General features: G+C 40.7%; 2 protein-coding genes across 2 annotated transcripts in view; one reads left to right on the forward strand and one right to left on the reverse strand.

Moving 5' to 3' along the window:
• Positions 1-1121: 1121 nt before the first annotated feature.
• LOC104966604 (ADAMTS-like protein 2) lies at positions 1122-5832 on the forward strand (the record flags this gene model as incomplete). The annotated part of the gene is made up of 6 exons (XM_010795790.1): positions 1122-1364; positions 2297-2452; positions 2561-2731; positions 2956-3132; positions 3799-3952; positions 4164-5832. Coding segments are annotated over 6 exons (1059 nt in total), but the record flags the coding sequence as incomplete, so codon positions are not given.
• A 10327-nt stretch (positions 5833-16159) lies between these two features.
• Positions 16160-17555, reverse strand: part of LOC104966605 (calmodulin-regulated spectrin-associated protein 1-B-like) — a 12278-nt gene continuing 10882 nt past the window's right edge. Inside the window, exon 9 of the mRNA XM_010795791.1 lies at positions 16160-16420. Coding sequence (XP_010794093.1) covers positions 16160-16420 — 261 coding nt within the window. The remainder of the gene's footprint in view (positions 16421-17555) is intronic.

The following is a 17555-nucleotide window of genomic DNA, read 5'->3' on the forward strand; positions in this document are numbered from 1 at the left end:
TAAGAGCATCAATCTGGTGCACTTTTAGAGCAACATTAACCTTACCTTAATAATACCTTAAAGTGGATAAAAGGCACTGGAGAACACTTATTCATTAACATCCTTTAATGAAGCAAGCAAACAAAACAAAATACAAATACAGTCGTTTACTTATTTCGGTGAAACAAATGTGCGTAGAGTTTTAAAGGATGCGGATAGTCTCACCTTGATNTTCTTAATATGTTTCTTAAAAGTCAAGTTTGAGTCCAATATGACTCCAAGATACTTGAACTGGGAGACTAGTTCTATTTCTGCTCCATTGGATCCTTCGATTTTGACTGGTCGTTTACTGAACATCATGCATACTGTTTTTTTTACGTTTAACTGTAAGCAAATGTTGTTCAGCCAGTGTTGAACCTTGTCCAAAGCTTTTGAGAGACAGGATGAGATCATTTCAATGTTCTTCCCGTGTACAAAGATGACCCCATCATCGGCATATATTTGCAAATTCAACTCAGGACATACATTGGATTAGGCAAGTCATTTATGTACAGTGAAAACATTAATGGTCCAAGAATGAAACCTTGTGGAACCCCAACAGGGTTGACAAGGTAGGGGGATTTGGCACCGTTGACCAAAACACACTGTTTTCTGTTCGATAAGTAAGACTTAAACCCATGTATAGAAACTGCAGAAAAATTGAAATAAGTCAGCTTTGTAAGGGGCACTTTTATTTACTCCTTGTCTGTAATAAGGTTTGATACAGAGGACAATGATGGGTACAAAATACATCATTATTGATCAAGTGTAATGCTCCGTGACACACAGTGTTCCCCCCGACAATTCACAACAGCACGGACATGGAGGAATGCTGCAAAATAGTTTGACGCTTAATAGAAGACAGGCATCCATTCATTTTATACAACAAGCCTATTTGGATTTTTTACATTACGTTAATATATTGATTAGGACAGGGATCTGACCCTATATAACATACTGTATGTAGACTAGTCATTTAGCTGGCATTCTACACATTGTGGCTTACAAATGCCCTTAAAGAATCAAACAAGGATATCACACACAATCAGTGTCAGCTGAATTAGCAAGGACCTCTCTTGATGTGGTTTTATTCACTGTGTTGATCTGACCTGTGCCCCTCCCCTCCCCTCAGGTGGGAGACCAGTGGGTGGAGTGAGTGCTCCCGGACGTGTGGGGAGGGCGTTCAGTATCGTACGGTGCGCTGCTGGAAGATGCTGTCGCCTGGACTCGACTCGTCAGTCTATGACTCCCTGTGTTTGACACATGACCTTCACAAACCGGCCAAGAGAAAGGTCTGCCACGGCCAGAGCTGCGGCCCCCAGTGGGAGGTGTCCGAGTGGTCAGAGGTAACACCCCCAGCCACTGATACCGTTATGAACTATGGTGTCTTCTATCAGGATCAGAAATACAGAAGATAAAAACACACCATAGGACAGGTCGGAGTTCACACAAGGACAATTAGAATAACAAATCAAAATCAAGAGACAGTATAGATTCAAATTAAAAAAAAGTTTTTAAATGTTTCTACCTTAATCCTGTTGCTGCTAAAACATAAGAATGAAGAATGTGCTATTAAAGATAAAATAAGTAAAGTCAAATGTCTAATAAATCATCAAAATAATAAAATATGATATATACATAAGAAGTCAGAGTGCTTGACACAAAGGGAGATATTGTTGGGCCGCCGTATAACTTAGTAGAGGAGGCAGCCCATGTAGCTGGATCAGGTTCAGTACCGCCGGGGACCAATGACACGCCTCTTCCCCTGTCTCTGTCTTTCAACAATGTCTCTCAAAGAAAGCCACTGGTAGCCCTAAACAAATCTTGAAATCTAAGACCTACAATTAAAAGAACAACATTATATTCATGGCATCCATCCATTTATTAATCTTAAGTCATTGGGAGAGCCACATACAACTCAAATGTTTGCACACAGGCTCTACAGGATCTCCACACAGGGAGGCAGCCTCACCCTGTGCTGCTTTCAAACCTTCACTAAACCACAATATTTGAGCAATAGTATTCCGCATGTATCCATCTCTGACTACTGTATTCTCCTGTTAGCATCCTGAACGCTTATAAACGTTGCGACTATGACAGTAAGAGTCGGTACAGTGCTATAATTAACAGACAGCTGCTGAAGATTGAATGCTGAGTTTAGACTGCTGTAACATAATGCAGACAGCTGAGGGACTTAGCAGTATTGATCTCTGCACCTGTGTGTTCATACTGTATATGTGTGTATGTGTGTGTGTGTGTGTGTGTGTGTGTGTGTTAGTGCTCGGCGCGCTGTGGCTCTCGGGCCGTTCGCACTCGGGAGGTGCGCTGCTCCATGGAGATGAGACTGTGTAACAAGTCCTCTCAGCCAATAGAAAGTGAGGAATGTGAAGCTCCGCCCTGCGACAGAAGATGGACTTTCTCTGACTGGGGGCCTGTGAGTTTAACAACACACTCACACTGAACACACACACGCCACACACTCTCCTTTAATATTAATTGCACGTTACAAATGTTTGATCAAAATGGTATGTCACTGTGCCAGTGCTCTGGTGTGTGTGGCGAGGGGAGGATGGTGCGTGCGGTGACGTGTCGATCATCGGGGGGGGTGGTGATGACAGAGGAGCAGTGTGACCAATCACTGCGCCCGCTGGCCATCTACCCCTGTGGAGACAGAGACTGCGCCCCCCACTGGGTGGAACAAGAATGGCAACAGGTACAAAATTCCGTAAACCTGTTTCTACTGCAACTTCACCAAAAAAAAGAAAATGTTGTTTTTAAAAGATTAAGGTCATATGAAACTAATCTATTTGCGTTTATCTTGCTGTTCTGAGTTTGTTATGCTTGTCATTTATCGCATCTATTGTAATTAGCTTTGGATAAAAGTGTCAGCTAAATAAAAATTAATTTAATCAGCAAAACGGTTTCTGTGTGTGTCAGTGTAATGCTACATGTGGGCGCGGGGTGCGGCAGCGGCAGGTGGTGTGTGCCGGGCTGGAGGCCGGTGTGTTCAAAGAGTCTCCAGACAGCAGCTGTGAGCAGGGCAGCAGACCAGAGAGCAGCTCCTCCTGCTTCCAGAGACCCTGCTCCAAGTGGTTCACCACGTCCTGGTCCCAGGTAACTGTCCAGCTGTCCGTCTCAGGCCAGATTCCTCACCCTCATACATATTGACAAAGTGTCCGTGTGAGGTTTGTTATTGCTATGTATTTTGAGTGCAGTAATTCAGGCTGTAGGGACTTAGCTTGGCAACCGGAGTTCCACTGGTTTGATTCTCATAAAACACACTGAATGTATGGAAATAATAATAATAACGCTTTATTTGTATAGCACTTTAGCTATAGCCAACAAAAAGCTAATCTAAAAGATGTGTTCAGCTGCCGTTTAAAAATATCCACAGCTTCAGAGTTCCTTGAGCAAGGCACTGAACCACCATTTCCTAAACTTTGCAGACCATTTACTTTTTTCTCCTGACACCTTTCCATAAAAGAACAAAGAATGTCTTTGTATTTTGGGCCTGATGTGTATATATACTGTTTGCATCTGTGTATTTGTACTTTGTATACTAACTAACTAACTAACTAACGAATTTCCCCATTGGGATCAATTAAGTATGTCTTCCTGTTGTTGTTGTTGTTGTTGTTGTTGTTGTTCTTCTTCTCCTCCTTCTTCTTCTTCTTCTTAATATTATTATTATTAAAGTAGGTCCATCTGTATTTAAACTGAAGTTTAATCATGAACTAAATGTGGAGATACATCCAAAATCTTGTCCCCTCCACCCCTCAGTGTAGTAAGACTTGTGGGAGTGGCGTCCAGGTTCGTGAAGTAAAGTGTTACCAGGGGGAGGAGCTTGTAACCAGGGGCCACAGCTGCGACTCGGCCCTCAAGCCGGAGGCCAGGCAGAGCTGTGAGATCCAGAGCTGTCTGACGGAGGCTCCAGGTACGCACGCACACACACACACACACACACACACACACACACACACACACACACACACACACACACACACACACACACACACACACACTTAGTGTGGCTGATGCAACAAGCTTTCCATTCCAAAAAAGGAAAGTGTTTTCCTGCAGAGCTCTGGTGAGTTACACCGTTTCCTTTTCACCAGAGCAGCTGTGTCTCCTGTGTGTTTTTGCAGTGGCGGCCCCCGCAGCAGCAGCAGCAGCAGCAGCAGTAGAAGACTCCTGCCAGGACAAGCCAACAGCCAACTGTGCCCTGGTGCTGAAGGTGAAGCTGTGCTCCCATTGGTACTACAGAAAGGCCTGCTGCCAGTCCTGCAGGGCCCCCCGACCCTGAGGTCTGACTGTACCCTCTCCCTTCTAACCACTCACACCAGAGATCACATTACACTCACACTGGTGCTACACAAAAGCCTGCTGCTAGCAATGAAAGGACTTCCCACATGCATTTAACTGTCACTTATGCCAACCTGTGTTCTTCACCTGCAACCTGTCAATGTTACACCTGTTACACTTAAGCCTGTTTCACGCTTTTGATGATTGTTGTAATAATTGTTGTCACCAGTACTACGGTACACTTCCTGTTGTGTAACAGGAAGTTAGTCTCAAGTACTGAAAAAAGTTCCTGCTAAGCCTGACGGAGGTGATGTGATACTAAATCTGTTCCCTGACCTCCTCCTGTCCAGACAATGTGAAAATAGACACACTCAGCATTGCGATCATTGACTTACGTTATCTGAAACAGAAAGAGCAAACCACACTTTTCAATTTCTTCTTCATCCCTGTTCCTCTTGCTGTCTCTCTCTACACCTTAAGGACTAAAAACACTTGATCCATCCATCCTGTATCCATCATCGATGTAGCACCCACTGGTGCCATGCCGTTGTGGAACTATGCTTTTTTTTTTCTGCCTCCTAAACATATACAAGAGACACAGCTTAATGTCACAGAGTTACTCCAACTTTGTGTACCAGCTGATCCTTGTCTCAGCGCCTACATCTTCACACATGCAGCAGTACTCTACGGAGGCCAGCAGGTGCAAACGTACTACAACATCCCAAAACCTGGTGCAACTTTAGAAACGATTCAAAATATGCACTTGTTGACATTCGGGAATAATAAAATTGGCCAAATGTCTCTGTTGGCAGACTTAGTCTGTTTCATAACTGTAAGTGTTTTGTCAGTCAGTATATTTGAAATGACTAAGTTAGCTGTTTTAGCCAGCTAGAAATAATATCAGAAGGAGTCATGCGATCATGTTGTTAAAATAAGCCATTAAAACATACAATTTACGTTTCCAACAACAGTGACAGTCGGCCAACTTTATAAAACCCATCAACAAACGCTCGGGTCCCATCTCTGTACGTCACTTGTCATTGTCCCCTGTTGCCGTTCTGTTTTGAGCTTCTTGCAGCGTTTTTTTTATTTGCACCGTTTATATTTTACATTGTTTTGTTTATGCATGTTTTGGCACATTTGTGGGTTTTTTGCATTGTTTGTTAACTGCAGCGTTTCTCCTAATGTAAGTGTTTTGGGCCGTTGTAGCGCGTTTCCACCTGTCGGCCACCAGTTTGCCCCACCTGGAAACACACTTGGATGTGGAAAAAGTGATACAGTTTGAATGTAAAGATGAAAGTTGCTGTGAAAAGTAGCGGGTGCAGTAACACCTGCTAGACCTCTCCGGGTTGACACTTCAGATCAAATGAAAGCACGTCAATGGAAACGAGTAGAAAAGGAAGCAGAGAGCTGCGGAGCGCTGTGTGATCTGATGCTCTGTACCTGATGATGTCACAGAGCTGCTGCTCATTGTGCTCACTGTATCACATCATGAATAAACAATGAGCTGTGCTTCTGTGTGGGACTCCTGCTTGCTGCTCTTCTTGGTGAGGGACAAAAAGACAACAAAGAAATCTTCAGGCGCTCATTTAAAGAATATGGAGGGCCATGGGGGGTTCTAGGGGGAGGCCAACAGGGGACAGTCCCCCTGTTACACTGATCTCGACCCCCCTCTAAAAAGAAAAATCTGTAATAATACAATTTGTAATAGTGTTGCATCAAAGACTGCTGTTACCAGGGCCGAAGTTAACAGGTATGTTTGTTTTTTACAATTATATAATTTAAATAAAGTTAGTGAAACAAATTCTGATACAGAAACAAAACCCCCAAAAATATTAAGAAATACAATAAAAACAAAGTTTGGCTGCATAAATAATGCATGAATAAATAAACGCGCTCAGTTTCAGAAAGGATGTTAAACGTTCATGTAAAAACATAAATGTACCAGAACACATGCAACACACATCTTCCCCAACCTGACGACACATGCAGTCGGTGACAGTTGGTCAACTTGGTTTTGAGCTTCTTGCAGCGTTTCATTTATGCAGCACTTTTAGTAAAGCAGGTGTTGTGATGTTTGTGAATATCACAACACCTGTGTTTTGGCACATTTGTGTGTTTTTATATTTGCATCGATTCAAAATATGTTTTGGGCCGTTGTAATGTCTATACACCAGTCGGACACCGTAGCCACAAAGACTGCTGTAACCTGGGTACAAAATTAAGTAACTAAATAAAAAGTCTAACTAAGTCATGGACACAAATTCTGATATTAAAACAAACTCCAATAATGGTATTGTTGTGTGCTATGATTTTATACTGGACTAAAAGTATTGACATTTCAAACACTACCTTTGTCTCCTTTGTCCCCCAGTAACTTGGCCCCTGAATAACTGGCCCCAGGAGGCCCCCCCACAGTACAAATGGTCTTGAACCGAGATGTAAGGTGTTATGTTGTTTAAGTGAAGGAGCCTGTCACAGAAGAGCATTGATGTGGAACATGATCCGTTTCCTCTGCTGTGTGTGAGACTCATAATTGACCCCCGTGTTATTTACCGTGTCCTGTGATTGTTGTCACGGTTACAAGAGATCCCAGGGGAAGTCTCTGGGGTGAGAGCGGATTACAAAACTGCTTGACAGGTCCTCCTCTGAAGAGCTCCACACACTCTCTGAGGACACACACATTCAGCAGAAGCTCCAGCATCTCAACACTCTGCTGCAGGTGTGTGTGTGTGTGTGTGTGTGTGTGTGTGTGTGTGTGTCCAGAGGAGGACCTTCAGCTCAGTGACCAGAAGAGTACAGATGTTGAGACGTTTGCAGAGATAAATCGTAACGCTTCACTTATCATATGAAATGTTAGNACACTGCCGAGCCCCGGGCAACACCTTGGCAGCAGAGTGTGTGTGTGTGTGTGTGTGTGTGTGTGTGTGTGTGTGTGTGTCCAGAGGAGGACCTTCAGCTCAGTGACCAGAAGAGTACAGATGTTGAGACGTTTGCAGAGATAAATCGTAACGCTTCACTTATCATATGAAATGTTAGAGAGAAAGTTTGATTTATACTGAATGATGTATACTCAGAGGATGCTGACAGCTTGTTGGCAGCATGCGTGTCAACACTTTGATGAATATAAACAGTTGTTCATGTGTAATGTACCCAATGAAGGTTTGACAAGTGGCATTTTGCTAATATTTACATATCGCAGAGGAATTAAAAGCAAACATGTTATGAATTATTAGGTCTATACGTTTTTCTCAAAGTGTTTTCCTGGCACAGCGACTTCTATTCAAAGTACCGTAATTTTCGGACTATAAGGCGCACCTGAATATAAGCCGCAGCAGTTAAATTGAATGATGTGTACATATATAAGCCGCACTGAAATATAAGCCGCAGGTGTTTTAATGTTTAATTACCATATGTAAGGGTTCGTGCACAGAGGGGATTGTCGGGAAAAAGATGGCTATTTGAGGAAGCTCCCATGTATTAACATTTCAACAAACAAGTTGCATATTTGCATAACATACGTTATGCAAATATGCAACTTGTTTGTTGAAATGTTAATACATGGGAGCTTCCTCAAATAGCCATCTTTTTCCCGACAATCCCCTCTGTGCACGAACCCTTNGGAGGAAAAGAGAGAGGGTTTTATTTTCTGACGCTGCGTGAGTTCCCCGACACAAAGGGGACACATGTTTATGTATAAGAGACATCAAAAAGTGCATTTTGCATGATAGGTCCCCTTTAATCAATTTTAGAGACAGGGTTTCCAACCAAATTCTATCGTTTTTCACATTAGAATGATTTTTGTTTATTATTTAGTATATAAAGTGTCAACATTTTCAAAACTGCTTATTGTAAATTCCTTGAAACTCTATTTTCAATCCACGATGATAATAAATAACATAAGATTATCGTTTTTATTTATTGTTTTCAACTGTCACAAAACCTAATTTCCTCTCGTGATAAATTGAGAGTACTATGATCCTGATTACCCAAGAAGTGTATCTTAAGCACCACTTTCTTCTACTTATTACAGATGCTATTTAAAATTGGTCTTTTAATAAAAATAAATGACGCTGATGATTCCATAGTATTTACGGATTTATTTTTTAACATCAAATACATTAAACAAATTGGAATAGAGACACATTTATGTAGCTTTTCAATTTAAAATATAATGTATATTGTGCCATTTGATGAGTCACTGCCCCCCCGACACATTGTGTTTATCCTTTCTTCAGTTTTAGTCCAATTTTATAAACTATACTCTGAGCAAATATAGGGAAAAACCGAAGAATAAAAGTAATCTTCTCTCCTCTGACTGGTGCAAGCTAATGAATGTACGGGTCTCCATGGTAACCAGAGGGCCTTGTTAGTTGCCGTGGAAGCACGAGAGCAGAGCCTATATTTAGTGTACCTGCTTTTGTTCCACATTTAGCTCGGCCCCCCCGCTGAGTCTCTGCAGCAAATCTGACCTCCTCTGCACACGATTATTTAAAGAGGCACGAAAAGATGGCCGACGACGGGTCAAACGTAAAGATTTAACACGGAGGAGGAAGAGGAGGATACAAAATATTGAAATATTAAAAAATAAAATATAAAAATGTAATATATATCTAAAAATATCATTAAACATGAATATTAAAATATCATAAAACAAACATTTTGAAATCAAGCGAAAAAATATATAATGTCAAAATGTTAATTAAAAAATATATTCAAATATCATACAAAATGTAAAAAACAATCAAATAAAAAAAACAATATATAATACAAAATCTTAAAATACCAGAATACAGAAATATTCAAATATCACAATACAAACATTTTGAAATCAAGCGGAAAAAATATCGCAAAGCCCAGGTTTTTAATTTCTCAGCTACTTAATTACCACCTGGTCCTGATTTTCTCTAAATGTGTACAAGAGATAGTATTTGGAACAACTTCCAGTTCATGGGGAATTCAGCTTAGGGTGATTTTCAGAAAGTCTATGTGTGCTCCGACATGGTTAATTGTAATTGTAACTAAATCATCATAATCAAGAAAATGATTGTCATGCTAATACGTTATATAAAGAATCATGAGCTGCTTCACTCGTATGAGCCTGCAGGTGACAGAAGTGGACATTTCTCAACCTTACTTGAGTTGTCAGAAACACAGATAGAGAAATATTTTAAGAAAACTATAATAACATAAAAAAATAATAAGAAATATAGTAAAATAAAATATGGCAGTATTTACATTGAAATAGAATGGAATAAAATATAAAATATCTGCACAATATACACAATATTATTATAAATACAATTCTTCTTCTTCTTCTTCTTCCCTGTGCGCAGGACGGCTGCTCGTCTCTCCACGCCGCCGTGCGCTCCGGACACGTGGACACTCTGCGCCTCCTGCTGTGCTACCGGACGCAGGGTGATCCCCCCTCTGTGACCTCCGACCCCCCCCTCGCTCTACCCGAAGCCCTGCTGAACCGGGACAACAGCGACGGATGGACGGCCGCTCACATGGCTGCTGCCCTCGGCCTCAAGGTGGGGAGCAGCCGCCAAAATATAGGATAAACCAATGGAGGAAACTTTATTTAGTCATAACCCGGGAGAAGCTGCAATGTTGTTCAGCCTGTTTATTTACTGTGTGATCATGCCGCTGTACTTACCAAACAGCAGGGGGAATATATTACATCTACCACACGGATGGACACGTAACTCTATATATAAACTCAAACATGTAATAACAAGACATAAGCAATTCAAATGAAATAAATGGCCTGTTAGCTTAGTTGCTAACTCCACAGGGCGTTAGCATTTGATTTGTTAGCATACAGTCTGTTGTTAATCTGGAGCCAAAGTTTTAAAACATTCAACTTTTTGGAGGCAAATACCAGTCTGAAAAGAATATACACGGATCAAAAAGATGTCCAACACATCACAGATCATGGTGGTTACAATAGGACTGAACGGACTTCCTCATACGGATAGCTATACAAAGAAATCGAGGAGATTGGAAACAAATGAAGTCAACACACTGCTTTCCTGCAGCTATGATATCACTTTGAAAGGTTTCCACTATTTATTTACACCTCACTGACTCTACCTGCGCTAATGTCCGGCCGTCAGTCTCCGCAGCAGCAGGTTAATGGGACCGCTGATCTCAAACAAATGCAGGAGACACCAGACTAGACTACAGCCAGGGTCTGACTGGAATATAAATGAGACCCTCCATCGTTAATCCATGCTCTCCGAACACACAAGAGCTACTGTTGCAGAAATACTTGTAGTTTCACACCCTGTACTGTGTGTGTGTGTGTGTGTGTGTGTGTGTGTGTGTGTGTGTGTGTGTGTGTGTGTGTGTGTGTGTGTGTGTGTGTGTGTGTGTGTGTGTGTGTGTGTGTGTGTGTGTGTGTGTGTGTGTGTGTGTGTGTGTGTGTGTGTGTGTGTGTGTGTAGGAGTGTCTGGAGGTGCTGTGCAGCCACAGTGAGCAGGACATCGAGAGGAGGGATAAATGCAATCGCACTATTCACGACGTGGCTACTGATGACTGCAAAGACCTACTGGAGAACCTCCGTGAGTTTCCACTTGTTTCTGTAAAAACACAAAAGCTTCATTCGTGGTATGTTTATGCATCGTGCCATATAAAACTAAAGATAAAGTTCATAGTAAGAGTAAATTATTCAAACAATAAAATAATCCACGACACTATTAACTATTTTATACTATAGTTTATCCATTAAATAATTTATAATAGGTTTCCTTTAAAGCTGTTTTAAAGACCTTTCTTGTTTGAAAAATATCACTCGAGCATTTGGTCCAACTAGTTCCTGAACAGTGTCCTTCACATGCTGATAGACAAGACAAGAAGGAGGAATACCGGTTCTTGTACATCCTGTCATGTACATTACTGAGTTTTTTCTCAAAATGTTGGCTTTCTTTCTGGAAATCTCAAAATTCTGACTCTTTCTCAAAATTCTGACTTTTTGTCAAAATTCTGACTTTTTGTCAAAATTCTGAATTTTTTTCAAAATCTCAAAATTCTGTCTTTGTCAAAATTCTTACTTTTTATGCAGGAGCTGTACTCTTTGTGGGTCCCTCCACACCCTCTCCTTTGAGTTGTTAGTTCTGTTTGGACAGGCATGTTAGTATCCTAGTTAGTCTTATTATGGCAAGTAGTGAGGCCCCGTTGCCTATTCTTCATCTTCTTACACGTTATTTTCTTTATTCCTATATATCCTATATTCTTTAATTTACGTATATTTTCTATGTTATTTTATACCATTTCAGTTAGGCGAAATCCTCAGGGCGGGGAATAGGAATAGTGCAAAAACATTGAATTAATTTTGTATATTTATTAACAAGCAAACGAAGGACTGCTTTCTTGCCACGAAAATAAAACTTCACGTTCATACATGGGACGAGAAAGAGAAAGGCCAAATACATACTCAAACAGCTCACTAATGATGGCATAGAACAACCTTTGACAATATAAATATATATTCATTTTTTTGCAGCGTAAGTCAAACCTGAGCGAAACAAGAACGTAAGCTTCGAAGGTATGTGTTGTTGCAAGTTACACAACCTCGCGATCGGTTAATCTCTGCACTCACAACGCATCACTACAGTAATTTACAAAGTCCCTTCATTCAGGTTACCTCCACAAAGTCCGTCCCCCTCACACACCCTCTTCCTAAATCGGAAACGGTCGGGTAGTGTACGTGTTTTGGATATTTGTGTGATGTCCTTTTCCTTTTGGGATTTTTTTTGGGAAATTTTCTTACTTGTGTGATTGCCTCTGTGACGTTTTGAGTCCTTTTCAAAGTCTCCAAATTAGGGGCACGACTGTCGTCATTTCGAAATTTGGGTAAAGATGTTGGTTTGGTTCGATGAAAGAAGTAGGGCTCTCTTTGACACCTCCGTTTTCAACCCTCCAAAGAGAGTGATTAATTGGAGGTTGAAATACTTTTTACTTTGAAGTAGGTTATTGAGGTAAAGGTTTTTTTGGGACGACGTGACACGATAATTGACTCTCGTTTGAATGATTCAGAGTTTATATAATTTTACTAAGCAGTAGAGGAATAATAGACTTATTAGTTAATCAGGAAAACAGTTATGTTACCGTCTTTTAACAGTTTTTCTGTTATAAGGACGACAACAAGGTCCACATATAGTCATACATCACAGAGATGAAATTTCTTCAGGAGACGGACGACTACAAGTCCACATATGTCATACATCAACAAAGATGAAAATTTCTCAGGTAGAGGACGACTACAAGTCCCACTATATAGTCATACATACAGAGTGAAACATTTCTCGGAGAGGACCGAACTACAAGTCCACATATAGTCATACATCACAGAGATGAAATTTCTCAGGAGAGGGACGACTACAAGGTCGCACATTAGTCATACATCACGAGAGATGAAATTTTTTTTTTCCTCAGGAAAGGACGGACTACAAGTCCACATATAGTCATAAAATCACCAGAGGTGAAATTCTCGGGAGAGGGAAAACGGGACATACTCAAGTACACACTATAGTCATACATCACAGAAGAAGATTTCTCAGGAGAGGACGCTACAAGTCCACATACAGTCAATACATCACAGAGATGAATTTTCTCAGAGGGACGCTACAAGTCCACTATAAGTCAATACATCACAGAGAAATTTCTCAGGAGAGGACGACTACAAGTCCACATATTAGTCATACAATCACAGAGATGAAATTTCCAGGAGAGGACGACTCAAAGTCACATTGTCATACAATCACAGAGTATGAAATTTACTCAGGAAGATGGACGACTACAAGTCCAATACTAAGTCATACATCACAGAGATGAAATTTCTCAGGAGAGGACGGACTACAAGTCCACATATAGTCATCATCACAGAGATGAAATTTCTCAGGACGAAGGATGACTACAAAGTTCCACATATAAGTCCATACATCACAGAGATGAAATTTCTCAGGAGAGGACGACTACAGTCACATATAGTCATACATCACAGGAGATTGAATTTCTCAGGAGAGGAAGACTACAAGTCCACATATAGTCAATCATCACAGAGATGAAATTTCTCAGTGAGAGGACGGACTACAAGTTCCACTATATAGTCCATACATCACAGAGATGAAATTTCTCAGGAGAGGACGAACTGCAAGTCCACATATTAGTCATACATATCACAAGAAGGAACCCTGTACAGAGGTACGAAATTACAAGTTTTTTCGGAAATTAAAAAAGAAGTATGACGGACACGACGTCGGTGGAGCAAAGTGGGAGAACAGACTTTGGTCTCCGGGTCGGACCGATGACTAACCAATCCGAACCGGCCGAGACAACACTAAACAGTCAAATTCTAAATCAAGAATGTCTTTTTTTTTTTACTTAAGAGACCGTTTATTTATCATAAAAAGAGGAAAATCCACTATTTAATTTCTTTGTCTTATAAGTTCCTATCTTTTTATATATAACAGTGTAAAGAAATATCAATATTTCTATATAGCACAATAACGAGACTGGAATCAATAAATATAGATTTTAGTTCCTTTTGTGCTCATACAATACGGAGTTAAAATAAATTAGTTGTTAGTATAACTATTTATTAATCCACACAAGGTATAAAACGTAAAGGGAAAAAAAATAATAAGTGTTTACTTGAGATGACAATCTGTAAAACAAAACGGGTTACGAAGGTTTTAGACAAAAAAACATCTTACGTTTACAGAGAAGAATAATTGGTGACTTTGTAGCAAGGAAACGACGACCCCCAATAGAAACCAGTCCTGGTAAGTACATTTGTTCTAATTTCTCCTCGCAAACAAGACTTTTACTTAAAGAAAAGGAGGCTCGCTGTTTAAGTGTCTGAGAGCTACCAGCTCGATATCAACTTAACAGTCCTCAACAACAAAGACGTTTTCCCGACGGTGGTTTGATGACGGTCGTGGTGTGTGGTGGTGTGTTGTTGTGTGTGTGTGTGTGTGGTGTGTGTTGTGTGTGTGTGTGTGTTGGTGTGGTGTGTGTGTGTGTGTTGTGTGTGTGTGTGTGTGTGTGTGTGTGTGTGTGTCAACTTTTTAAAAAAAAAAAAAAAAAAAAAAAAAAGAAAAAAAAAAACCCCTCACTTCTGGTGTCTGTGGTTTGTGACAGAAGTCAAACTAAGGGGCAGCTGTGCCTTCTCTCTGTAAAAAGGATTTAACCGCTGCTTTCGGGGAGGGAGGGGGAGGGGGAGGGGGGGTAGAGTAGGTAATACGTAGACAGACGACGCTCACGACAAAGAAAGTAGTTGAGGGGTTTTTGTGTGCCTGGTGTGTGTGTGTGTGTGTGTGTGTGTGTGGTTGGTGTGGTGTGGTGTGGTGTGTGTGTGTGTTGTGTGTGTGTTGTGTGTGTTGTTGTGTGTGTGTGTGTGTGTGTGTGTGTGTGTTGTGTCTAGTCTGACTTAACGGATTTGTTACAGTGTATAGTTAATGGATGTAATTTTCAGTACCAATCTTTCTTAAAGTGCCTGTGTAAAATAATTTTTATTAACATATCAACAGTTTTTATAATTTTATTAAAAACTTACAGTATCTCACAACTTAAAGGTTAAAAAAGTAGGAAATTTTACAGTATTCTCGTGTCCATACGGTTTTTTATAAAATCGTTTCTTTACGGGACATCAAAATTTCTTACAAGTCTCCTTACTATGTTCTTAACGAGTTTAAGTTAAGGTACCAATGTTTAACACAAAGTACATTTTTTTACATTAACTTGTTTCAGGATTTACGGTGTCATATCATATAATTGTGTAAATTTGACCGCTTTTGCGTGTCATACGGTATTCTTATAGATTGATACGCTCATATAGATACGATCAGCTTGGGCGAAGTTGTGCACATAAAGCCAATAAGTGCTGTTAGTAAATCAATAAATGGTCAATACACAAAATCAATAACAATTACTTTGGGTTAAACACAAGAAACTTTAACTTTTCCTATAGCGTAACACAAAACAATGAAGGCAACGTCGTCAAATTACAGAATTCACATTAAAACCGAGACGAAGGATAAATACCTGTACGAAAATAAAACTTCCTCTCCATCGTGACAACTGTCCTTCAACAACAACGATTACTCTTTGTTGCACTGCCTCTATTCACACTAATTGCACCATTCACAATCGTGGCGTTCGCCGTGTTTCGAGAATCCAACCATAACTCTAAATTATTTTTTGCCTTTCTTTTGCTTTTCTTTGTTTGTTTTGCTTATAGGCTTATTGCTTTAACTTTGGGCTTATCATGAGGTTGATTGTGTTATAAGCCCATGTCGGGATGTTATTTTCATAGGGTGGGAGCCGACAAAGGACACAAAACAATAATTGGCCCCAGTCTAGGGACCTCGTGTGCAACGCAGGTCAAGTAGACAGGAAGGACATAGAAGAGCTCCACAAGTAAAGAATGGTCATCCACTAAGTTACAATCACTAAAGGAGGTGTTTAGTTGTATAATTTATTTTGTTAATGTTAGGCTGTACCGGTTGTTGACACTATTCTAGATTTACTTTTTATTTGATGTACTATTCTTTCCTAGTATATTAACGACCAAAGAACAGCACGCCAAACGGAACGCTACTGGTGGATGTTTACACAATATGTACTTAGATTATCGGAGAATACGAACCTGACGTCAGTTGTGTGTAGACCTGATTAACCGACACTTGTATAAGTACATTATATGACGGAGACCACTGGATCACAACAAACAATACAAACAACATTACACCGAAGTTGCTGAATTTTTTATTTCATAATATTGTTTTTTTTTCCTCTATAAATTTTCTCGTAAACTTGAATTTTTGGGTGGATACTACTTCCTCGCTACGACGACCTCGACTCGGGTCGCCTCCCGCGACGAGGAGGAGGAGGAGGAGGAGGAGGAGGAAGGGGCGTCTGCCTCGTCTCCTTCCTCCACTTCCTCTCGACTCCGACCTAGAAGTCGACCGAGGTCTCGCACGGGCCACGTGGCAGTGGGCGGGTCTTGGGTCTCCACCTGGGGGACACTGGAGGAGAGGTCTCCGGAGGTGGCCTGTGTACCTTCGGGTCTGGAGAGGTGGACTTGGTGACCTCCCTTGGTGTCGTGGGCCCATGCTCAGAACGTCCTGTCTCTGTACAACCCTTTTATGACTACATAGCGAGAAGGTTTGTACTCTCGTTGTACTATTGTTTCATAGGGTTGACATCCGACACTTTGTACTGTCCACACCTGACAATGGATCTTCTCGTAGTCCTGACAAAACCTCCGTATACTATCGATACACTAATTGTACTACTAAGTCGAGATACCCTCTCTCTGTATACTAGGTTCCGTACTAGTAAAGACTGCACCCTCGATTAGACTTCATTTGTAACTTATGACGAAGATAAAGGAGTAGAACACTGAACACATTGAGGGAGAGAACCCTATAGTCGTACCTTTCCTGTGACAAGGTCCTTGATCAACTACGAGACATACACTACTGATGACTCTAAGACCTCTCCTAGTGTCTATGTCCCTAGCACTCTAAGTTGAGCTTCGGCCCCCGGTCCCTAATAATTGTAAAAATTATAAGTCTTTTTCAACTCTTTAAACTCTAAAACTTCTTTTTCACTCCTTAAGCTCTTTTTCAGATGTAAAAGTCTTTTTCACTCTTAAAAAGTAAAACTATTTTTTAAGNTCCTCCGTACCCAAATCTCTAAAAACGGGGCTACAACGGAGCTGATCCAGAGTTGCGTCCGATATGACGTAATATCTGAAATGTGGACCCACGGCCCTATCAGAAACGTTGCTATCAGAAACAATGCCCGACTGTTTTGGACGTAATATGGTCGGTGTTTACATTAGCATCGCTAACACTCAGAGCTAACCTGTACTGGAGAGCATGTGTGTGAAGAAGCAGGAAATAAAAAGGAACTCACCTTGTGGTATAACCGGCAAGAGAGAAAGCCTTTGAGCTCCAAACTGTTTCAGAGATAATCCTTGATAATCCATGATATGGTGTTTCATCACGGCAGTATTTAGTTTAGACAGTAGCTGCCGGGTCCCGCATAAGCTCCGCCCCTCTTTTTAAAAATAATTTATTTTTATTTTTAAAGCTTTATACCCAAAATCAGCACTTTTGAAACAGGAAGTGAAATAGAGGGATATGAGGCATGGCTAGAATGGGTGATCTGTTTGGGATTTTGAGCAAAACACTTGATAGACATGTTTTTTATATATCTTTTAT

The sequence above is a fragment of the Notothenia coriiceps genome, unplaced genomic scaffold (assembly GCF_000735185.1).
Source record: "Notothenia coriiceps isolate Sejong01 unplaced genomic scaffold, NC01 NC01_scaffold00037246, whole genome shotgun sequence".
Lineage (NCBI taxonomy): Eukaryota > Metazoa > Chordata > Actinopteri > Perciformes > Nototheniidae > Notothenia > Notothenia coriiceps.